Source organism: Silene latifolia, chromosome 1 (genome assembly GCF_048544455.1).
Source record: "Silene latifolia isolate original U9 population chromosome 1, ASM4854445v1, whole genome shotgun sequence".
NCBI classification, from domain to species: domain Eukaryota; kingdom Viridiplantae; phylum Streptophyta; class Magnoliopsida; order Caryophyllales; family Caryophyllaceae; genus Silene; species Silene latifolia.
In genome coordinates, this window is record NC_133526.1 from 55,654,883 (window position 1) to 55,665,546 (window position 10,664).

General features: G+C 38.8%; 1 protein-coding gene across 2 annotated transcripts; it reads right to left on the reverse strand.

Moving 5' to 3' along the window:
• Positions 1-7,627: 7,627 nt before the first annotated feature.
• Positions 7,628-9,986, reverse strand: LOC141605733 (dehydration-responsive element-binding protein 2C-like). Of its 2 annotated transcripts, XM_074424624.1 has the most exons (3): positions 9,757-9,986; positions 9,269-9,343; positions 7,628-9,123 (listed from the first exon to the last, which is right to left on the reverse strand). In XM_074424624.1, exon 3 carries the CDS (start codon positions 8,985-8,987, stop codon positions 7,899-7,901), a length of 1,089 nt encoding a protein of 362 aa, XP_074280725.1. In that variant the 5' UTR covers positions 8,988-9,123; positions 9,269-9,343; positions 9,757-9,986; the 3' UTR covers positions 7,628-7,898. The 2 variants fall into 2 exon arrangements, with proteins under 2 accessions (XP_074280725.1, XP_074280718.1); XM_074424617.1 differs by lacking the exons at positions 9,269-9,343; positions 9,757-9,986 and having other exon boundaries at positions 7,628-9,262.
• Between the last annotated feature and the right edge of the window lie 678 nt (positions 9,987-10,664).

Below are 10,664 nucleotides of genomic sequence, written 5' to 3' on the forward strand. Positions count from 1 at the left end.
CGAGGTAGGACATGTCTAGGGTTCTTACCCTATAAATAGCCAAGGAAGGAAATCAAGAAGGGCATTCATTCATCATTCACTCATTCATCCATCCATTCAACATCATATTGAAGACATAAAATTCCACGGCATATCATCTTCAAATATACGTTCGTCCCAGATCTTGCAAGCCTGACACCTAACGCCAGCAAGATTAGCATAAACGTTACCTTTGTAATCATCCTCCTATTCATATAGTGCAATACTTGGCAGGGTACCGTCCCTCCCGCGGTTGTTCCCACATTGGGTTTTCCGCGTCACCAAAATCTTACGTGTCAATTTACATTACGCACTTTATTTTTCCTATTTACTTAACAAACATACATTCAACCAACGAATATAGACTACATTGACCCTAATTAATCGATTTGGGTAAAAATACCTAAACAGTGCCCTAAAGTTCGCCACGAGTCTCACCCTTTCCAACCTTCCGGTCCAGGTCAAGATTTACTATGATTAAATGACTAATTGTGTCGACTCAATTAGACAGAAATAATTAATTGCAGCGATTAACAACAAAGACTACACAAGCATTAACCTAATAAATCAATTACCACACCTTCATAATCATGGATTCCCTAGTCTTAGCAGAAGGGAATTAGCTAAGTATCATCATCGAATCAACAATAATAATGCATAGATAATATAAATTAAACATGATAACAATAAAAAATAGAAAGATCGAATAAAGCAATAATGAAGATCAACAAGAAAAGGAAAGAATTAAAATAGAAATTATAAAAGGAGTAAATGTACCGATTACAAATTCCGAATCCGAGTAGTCTAGAGTAGAAAAGAGGGTAAAAAGTCAAGAGAAGAAGTGAGGAAGAAGAGATCCTCAGAGTAACGCAGTCTTTCGTGTAAAATAGCACACGAGAAACTTACTCCTAGACCTAATTAATAAGCCTAATTACAAAAGCCCATAAGAAATAAGGCAAAAACACGGCTGAAGGGTAAAACCTCTCGATCGAGTGGAATAAAACCACTCGATCGAGTAACTATGCAGCAGATCCCCTCGATCGAATCGAAAAACCGTTCGATCGAGTAACTTCGTATAATGGCCTTCTCGATCGAGTATGAGAACAACTCGATCGAGTGATCTTCATGGTAAAAAGCATTCGTTCGACTAGAAAAGTGGTCGATCGAGCTATATTAGCACATAAGGCACTTCGACACCTTCCGAAATCAGCTCACGCGTCTTCAAAGTGATAGATTCCAAGCTCCGATTCCTTGTTCTCCATAAATGTATGCAAATAGGACGAGCTTAGGCTTGATTTATCTTCTTTTCGGTCTATACCTGCAATTTACATAAGACGAACCAAAGTAGACTATTCGGGGGTATTTGTAGCTAGATGCCACGTAAAATAGTACAGAAATGCGTGTAAAGATGAGGTAAAAACTTTATATAAAATACACGCATCAATTCTCTCTCACAAGTGAATTGTTCAATTTTAAGGAATTGATCACCTTGTATTGTCATACAATTAATCAATTTATCTATTAAGGGAGTTGTCCTTTAGGTGTGACCTTAAGGGATCAACTGACCACCACCGTCATACGACAATAATGTCAAACTCTATTCAGTCAATCATCACCGATTAAATACGATCAGTTGATTATATAATAAATCATCCCTTACGTATTCTTAATATGAGATTTAAACATGTGATCGCACTATTGTTGAGGACACATTTTCCAACACAAAACTCACAAGGCTGGAAAATTTGGTTACAAGTGGGAAGGACCATGACAGGTCGAAAGCGTCATCGGTAATAGGGCGTACAGATTAATGACCATGCAATGTCAAATCTTGTATAATCACTGACAGTACTTTATCTTACATGGTGCTGAGACTTAGTGTGCAGAGGACATTTCAACAGTCCATGAAGCAAAAACTTTTTACTTAATATCTTTTGTTTTATCGACTCCTTTTTTAGTTTCAAACTTTGTTTTTACGTTTTTTTTGGGTATTTATGCCTCTTTATTTAAAACAAGATATTTTCTAAAAACCCAAGTGGTACGCACTGTGGCTTCCTGGATCCAGTTGTTGCCCTGGAACACCATGAGACAGCACCAGGTGATTTGTACTATTTGGTTATTTTTTATGCTTTATGGAAGAAAAGCTCTGTGTTCTAATATCAGTGTCCAGTCAAATAGGGTACGTATTGAGGGTCTAATACCTACCATGTGGGGTAACCAGACGCGACAAAGTCAACCACATAGAGGGCGTACGAACTGGAGATGGCAGGGCACGGCGATACAAAGACCACCTGCATCTCATCATTAATCCAGATAAAAGCGTAGCTACGTTGAGGGCATTAAGATCTTAGGGTCATATACATAGGTGCATGCACGCAGTATAACGCTGGAGCCACATGGGACGCAACAGCCCTTGTTAACCAGAAAAGGACAACGAAAAGAAAGAGACAGAGCATATAGGTATGATTTACATCGCATTCACGACATATGATAGTCTACAGCACGCCTGATCATCATGTAGTCTACATCATAAATTAAAGGGTCCATGCATGCACATGCATTGCATTACTAACATTTTACAGGTATCACCTACATAACAAGTGCACAACGAACTTGTGTTGAATGTTCCAACCACCATATTCACCTGGGACCCCAGCATCAGCCGCCTGGTCTCTAGAGGCAGTCGTCTGGTCCTCACCGTAAGCCGTCTGGTCCCCAACGTCAGCCGTCTGGTTCCCAGCATCAGTCGTCCGGTTCCTAGAGCCAGTCGTCTGGTTTCCAGCACCAGCCGTCTGGACCCAACTTCAACCATCGGGTTCCTAGCGTCTACCAGTTGTTCCGAGCATCCTCCAGCAGAAATCCGCCTGGAGTCCGCTTGCTAAAAAGTCTGCTAACATGAATCCGCAGGTCTATATCAGCAAGACGTCAGCTTACGTCTACTTCCCGATCAGCAGAACCAAGGAGAGCCAGAAATCAGTCTGCAAGGACAACATGGTATGATTCAGCGTCAGTTTTTAGTACCTTAAATCACCAGGAATATAAATATACACGAGCTACCAAAATGATATATAAAAGCTAATACATCAAGGAGTCTAATTCTGAGTATATTTAGATGACCATTTTCTGCTTTGCCACCGAGCTTGAACTACCATCCTGACTTCTTGTAACACTTCTAGAGGGGATCTCACCTTGCCTTCCACTGGACGGATATTCCTTGCATTCCATATCATATATACCATGGTACTGATTGAGGCTAAGAATATATACTTTACCAAGAGAGATTTACATCTCTATTTAATGCTTCATTCCAAGATGCCTTGCCTTGGCAATTGAATACCCAACCAAGTCTGTATCATTTGCTGGCATCTCCTGCTAAATTCACAGTGATATAGCAGATGTTGATTATTCTCAACATGTATCCTACACATCTCACATAACCCATCATTCATACACCCAAAAGCCAATAACTTATCTTTGGTAAGCAATCTATTTTTCACAGCAAACAAAGTAATAAAAGAATGCTTAGGGATATTAACCATATTACAGATTAGGGGAAACCAATGAACCTTAACTTGAGGACCTTGCAACCACCTATACCCATGTGCCACAGTATATGTACCTTGATTATCACACCAGTGCCCATTACAGTAGTCATGCTTCATTTGATTCTTAACTTGGTAAATTTTTCTCCAAGTCCAGCTAGTGTTAACGGAGGGACTATAATCAGACCAATGCCTACCTTTCACAAATGTATGTGGTTCACCAGTAACAAATATCCCCCCAGCGTTCAGAGGTTCTTTAGAGCAGAATGTTTGGATGCTTAATCATCTTTCCAGGCCAAGCACTTTACTAACTTAAGTCGATTATGCCAAAAATCCAATTCTTTAAGCCAAGAATGACATGGCTTGTAAACTCCAGCACATACTACCAGATCCCTCCATTTTAATTTTAAAAAAACTGCAAAACCATGATATATGCATCAAATCCTAATGTAAACAAAGGATTAAAACTTTCCTTATCATTCTGACAAGAAATCATCTTTAGAGAACAAAGAAAAAACACAGGGGGATGATCTGACTCTATGTACAAATGATGGTATATATACACAGCCTTAAAGATTAACTCACCCATCAGTTAGAGATTTTAAAAGAAAAATGGAAAATAACTGCATTATTAGCACTTCTTCACATTCCCCTTATTTCATAATTCCCAAGTAATCTCTTGATTCCTCGTTTTCTCCATTACTACATGGAATATCTATATTATCGCATTCAATTTATAGTTGTATCATTGAGCCCAAGAGGCGCTTGATTTATTACGTCATATTTAATGAGGTTATTCCAAAAATGGCAACTCAGCGCTAGGGTTTTTTCACCATTCACCATTGGACCATAATGGCCCCTCATATGAGGGTATTTGAAGAACTGTTGAAGTGTAAACACCTGGGGTCCTCACGAATGCGAGAAGCATGGGATGTGCAACAAAATTGCAGCCTTAAAAATAATTTCTCCCTTTTTCAAATCTTTTAAAAACGGCGAAACTAAGAGACTTTATTTGCTATATCTAGCCTAGGAAAACATAAAAGATATGATTGTGAACGAGATACCAACAGTTTCCGCATGGTACCATCCACAACCTACTTGATTAGAAGAGCTAAACTACAAGTTCAACTCCCTAATTAAAGCTGGATATGATTAAGAGCTAAGCCATAGCTAACACAAGCTTAGGTCCCAACCTGGACAGCAGGTTTAGCTTATCTCACAGCCTGGCACAGAAAAACTACCCTTACTAACAGACGTAGGTCGATTATCCACAATCCATGCACAGGATAACCACCAGGCCTGGCGATTAGGAGAGCTTAACCATAGCCTAGCACAGGTTAACCTCCCTTAATCTAGCAACCAAAAAAGGAATCGCCACTATTGGTTGGACGAGAGCAGCCCTTAGATAAACCCTAAATTTTGTGTTTGACACAACAATTTTAATTTATCAAACTCTCTTTATTACATGGGGGTGTGAGTTCATTATATAGAGTCTCACGTTACATCTTGGCCTTTCATCTAAAGCTACATCATATGGCTACAATTAAAAGGATAACATGACAAAACAACAAGCTGTAAAATTAACATCCTAAAACTAGTCACATGACTTGAAAGAGACGTCCTTGGCAGCTTGCATAAGATAGTTGATGCTCCTTAATTGTGGCAGCACCTTTAGGGGACAAAAGTAAGGACCGCGTGATGCCATCCGTCCTTGAGCTCTTCTATTATGCACAACACATTATTGTCCTAAGAATTATTATGATTTAGGAGCCTGAAATTAGCAGCCTGGCAGGTACGGAACCAGGAACCCTGACGGATTTTAACCCTGGAAGAACTCCACCAAGAGATGTCAAGCTAGGACCTGAATGCATGCGTCAGGAGCAGGCGCCTGGAAGGGTTCCAGGAAGCAGGCCTCTGGAAGGGGCTTCAGGAAGCAGGCCTTTGGAAGCAGAATTTTCTTCTTTTCAGGGTTCTTTTAACATAGAATCCTAAGTCAGCAACCCAACATGCTTGGGATCAACAACCCTGGAATCAGGCTTGATGAGTCCACCTCAGAATAAAAGCCTATCCCCTGATTACTCTACAACACTCCCCTTGTTAAAAAAATTTGTCTTCAAGTTTTGTTGTGCAAAAAGAAAAGAAAAAAAGGAACAAAACAATTTTAGAAAAATAGTAATACGGATGATGAAGAAGGCAACAACAAGAGGGCGCTAAACCACAGCCTAGCACAGGTTTAGGATCCTCTTGTTAACTAGCCTAATCCAAGACACTATACCCTACAAACCACAGCCATGCACAGGTTTGGAGGGCGACTCCTTTGCACATCCAGGAACACCTTTTCCAAGATCGTCTTGGTTTAAGAAAAACAAGAGCCTGAGCTCTGATACCACTTTGCAGTGTAATACCCTAGGGTAGTTACTATTCCCAGGAAGAACAGGCTGAACTGAGAACAGGCTGAACTGAATGACTCTTTGGATTTTGGACTGGTAACTGGATATAATTATAACCTCAAGCTCCATAGCAAGGCACGGGATGGAGTGGATGGAGTGATTATTGCATACCACCAATAGGATGGATTATTGTTATGAAATAACCCTTATTTTTTTTATTTATTTTTTGGAAATGTTCAATTTCTCATGATTTATGATTCATTTTTCTGAGATTAAATTTGGTATTATGATGATGATGAACTGAGTTATTGTTGATTAAATTATTGCTGATGAACACGTTGAAGATCTCTTGTATCTTGTTGTTCCATGTCTTCCATCCCCAATTTTTAGAGAAACTGATGCACATTTGGTATTATACCCAAGTTTTATAATGGAGATCATTAGTGGAGTGAAGTAATTTTGGGTAAAGAGTATAATATTTTAATAGGCTGAGAAGGTAGCCCTTCCATCGAGTGCCCTTTCATCGAGTTTAGTATGACATGAGTGGGGTCAATGTTAGGTTTATTGTGGATAAATTGAAGTGGGAATTAATATGGAAGATCACTTATAGGTTGGATTATTCTGTTAATTTTTTCTATTATTAATTGAAGAGTATACTACATAAAAGTTTGATTGATCTCATACACGGAGTCTTGTCCAATGAATTCTCATTCTAAAAAAAGTCAATATCTCTAGGAGAGTAACCGGGCTAGCATAGCCCGCCCAAAAAGAACAGACGATCCGCCATGTCTCATGAGACAGGGTCACTGATAGTTTAAGCTGGACTTTATCCCATACGGTATTCACCCTCCATATTAGGGATGTCAATTTCACCCGCATCCGATCGAAATCCGATCCACCCGATCCTAAAAGATGGATGAAAACCCGGCTTAAATGGATGATGGATGGATGACGGATGAAATGGATGACGGATGGGTTGGATGAAGAAACTTCACCCGCCATCCATCCATCACCCGATTTTGTTACTTTTTATTTAATGTTTTTTTACATATAACACATTATTAAGATATAAAATATTCAAATTTTCATATTTTTATACTCACTATAGATATTTTGTGAACCTACCCACTATAAAAGCTAAACTAAAATAATAATCTAACTTTATTTTTGTAAAGTAAAAAATCATCAATTTTTTAAACTTGAAACATATAAATACACAACACCCGTTTATCATCTTATTCACCCGTTTCATCCATGGATGATGGATGATGGATGATATGTTTCACGGATGACGGATGGATTGGATGAGATTTTAAAAGGCCGGATGGATGATGGATGAGGCTTCACCCGACCCGAACCCGATTCATTGACATCCCTACTCCATATGAAGCGTTACCACACCACATTTAATTGAACAATAGGCTTGACAATCGTAATTTCAGATCGGCAGCTCCAAACATTAGACGACTCTCTTTCTTTCACTAACCCGTCTGGTTTGCTTATGTCAGAAAATTCTTGGAAGAAGATGAAACAGAAGAGCTAACACATGTTATACCCTCTTATTTTGAACAAAAACTTATTGAGTATCAGCATACAGTGACTTAGTGAGACGATTATCGAATGTGAGACATTTATCAAATGTGGACGACACGGAAGAACTTATAAGAAGGCAGCAGCTGGAATCAAATCTCTATTCAGGATGGTATATACACAGAAACAAAGATTCAAGTATCAAAATACTAACTTGTGTCAATGCGTAGTTAAAAACGCTTCAAAGACAACAAGAAGCAATACACCGTCCCTTATTTTCTAAAACCTCCAAATCTGTCTTCTAACTAGTCATCGGTTACTTCCAAGTCAAATCGGAAAAAGAACCACCCAAGCACACTAGCTTGGGCAATCAGCTACTATGTATTATTGTCAGTCCATCTGGTCACATCTCACAGGCTTACAGCCCCAAGTCTACCAGATCCAGAAAGGCATTATCATCAACATAGACAGAGTTATCTTCTTGTCTACCTGGCTTCAGGAAAACGAGTCCAAACTCAGGCCCATATTGATCTACCTCATGCAGATACAAATTATCAAGCACCGGTGTATTCTGGTGATACTCCTGATATGGTAAATCATTAGGCCCCAACCGTCTAAAATCAGACGGACCTTCAGAAACCGGTCCTGCGTCCATTTCTCCAAGTAATTCGTCCACGCCAAACATTTCATCAGGTGTGAAGTTCTGCAAGTAATCATTAATGTCAATTCCACCTTCACTGAGATCATTAGGCCCCAACCGTCTTAAATCAGACGGACCCTGAGAAACCGAACCTGCGTCCATTTCTCCAAGTAATTCGTCCACCCCGAACATTTCATCAGGTGCGAAGTTTTGCAAGTAATCATTAATGTCAATTCCACCTTCCTCACTGAGATCATTAGGCTCCAACTGTCTTAAATTAGACGGACCCTCAGAAACCGGTCCTGCATCAATGTCTCCAAGTAACTCGTCCATATCAAACATTTCATCAGGTGTGAAGTTCTGCAAGAAATCATTAATGTCAATTCCACCTTCTTTGAGATCCGCCTTTAGGTTTGATCCTTCCTTGACAGCACTACTTGAGTTCTTAGAAGCATCATACTTAGATTGTTCTTCACCGCATTCTTTCTTCGTGGAAGGCCCATTAATATCCATCTCATGCTCATCTCCAATACAAACTTCAGAATGCTCATCAGATGAGGTCGTGGTACAAGATGTCAGAGTAATCGTGTAGGAAGCAGTAATACCAGACTCCTGAGAGTCTCCATTTGGAGATGGAGGGCAATTATTAGAGTAATTGGGTAAGTTCAAACGGGCAGACGAGCCATACATAGACCTAGCAGCGTCGTCATACGCCAAAGCAGCTTCAATGGCAGTAGGGAAAGTACCAAGCCATAACTTTTTACCCCTGTTGGGCTCTCGAATCTCCGCAACCCATTTACCCCAAATCCTCTGTCGAACACCACGGAAATTACATCTGGAGTTATCAGGACCGCCTTTACCTTTCATACAGCCTTTCTTCGAGCCCTTGGCAGGCGCCTTTCGAACAGCCTTGTCTTGGAGTTTGCTGTTGATCTCTTTCCACTTAGCAATGGTATCCGCCACAGAAACGGACCCATCAGGCCTTGCTTTGGTCTTCCTTTTCCTGGTGTTGTCAAATTGTAGAGAACATGAAGAAATAGGGTTAGAAGTAGCTTTGACGAAATCAATAGTGTTCATCCTGCCAACAACAATTATCAACGGGAAAACAGCAAGTTAATTATTGAGAAATCAGCAATTGCAACCACCACCTCTGAATCAAAACACCAAGGAAGCAACCACACAGAAGACGGAAAATTCCAAAATTCGACGAGTTTCTTCACAATCTGCAAATAACAAAAACCCCTATTAATCCACAGTAGTTACAATTAGATTGAATAGTAAATCAAATTTCCCCAATTTGGAAATCGCAAAACCCTAATTTGGTATAACCAGAATTCTGAAGCAAACAGCAATTGAACCCTAGATAGAGAGATACAATGTAATTGAATGAGTATCAGCAACAATTGCTCAATCAATTACCCTAAACCCCCAAAGGAAGTCGCGGTCACGAAACCCTAGAAATTTAAAATTAAACAACTTTGCCCAATTATACAATCAATCTAACTAAGACCCTAATTTAACGAAACCCAGAAAGCAATAAATGATACGTGAAAAAAAGAATTATTGAGATCTAAAATCAAGGAAATTAGGGTAAACCAGAAATTAGTAGATTAAAAAGATAGAAATAAAAACGAACCTTAAACACAATTGAGACGACATCAGCGAAAACGCAGGGAAAGAAGAAGGTTCTGAATTTCGACTGAGATTGAGTTGATATAAAATGAAAATTTGTGGGAAACCTTTGAATATTTGTTTGTAGAATTGTATCGTGAATTTATGATTGTGAGGAGAGAGAGAGAGAGAGAGAGAGAGCGCGCGGGGTTGAGAAATAACGATGGAGTTTCTACTTTCTAGTTCTAGACAAATAAAGAGAGACGTCTCTCTATATCTTTACTTATCCTAAATCCTAATTACCTTTAGGAAGATGAAAAAAAAGTCATTTACTGAGGTTCGATCCACAACCTCTTGGTTTGAATGTCCTTACTATTACCACTGTGACACATCTATCTTGTTGTCATTTTTGCATATCTTTTGATATATATCTTTGTTACAATCTAAGTTAAAATAGGTATTTATTTATCAAATCAGAAACAAATTCTATCTAATTAATATATTCGATTGAAGATAGATTTTGATGATTGCTTGTGTTAGGCGAAAATTAGGACTCGACTAATTAACCACCCAATCTATATAAACATCATCAATGCCAAAATTGTGCAAAGCTAATTGACCTAGCTATGAATGTTAAACACTACTACGTACGATTTTATTAGTTAATGTGTGTGTTATTTACATATTTTTCCTTTTTTTTTTGTGAATCTGATCATTTTTTTGTTTTTCCTTGATAATCAGGTCGTCATTCGTAGAAACTATAGATTGATACTACACATATGTTTTAAGAAATTTTCCAACTCTTTTCACATCAAAATATAATTCTTAGATTTATGTTTTCCTTTGATTGAATCAATTGGTATTCACCCCTTGCCTTGAAAGTAAAGCAATTGGTATTATATTGCTTTCTGAGTCTCATTTAAAATGCATTGC

Bases quoted from the DNA above. Each gene is read 5' to 3' on its own strand.
- LOC141605733 (XM_074424617.1), bottom strand. From the start codon at position 9,197: ATGAACACTATTGATTTCGTCAAAGCTACTTCTAACCCTATTTCTTCA.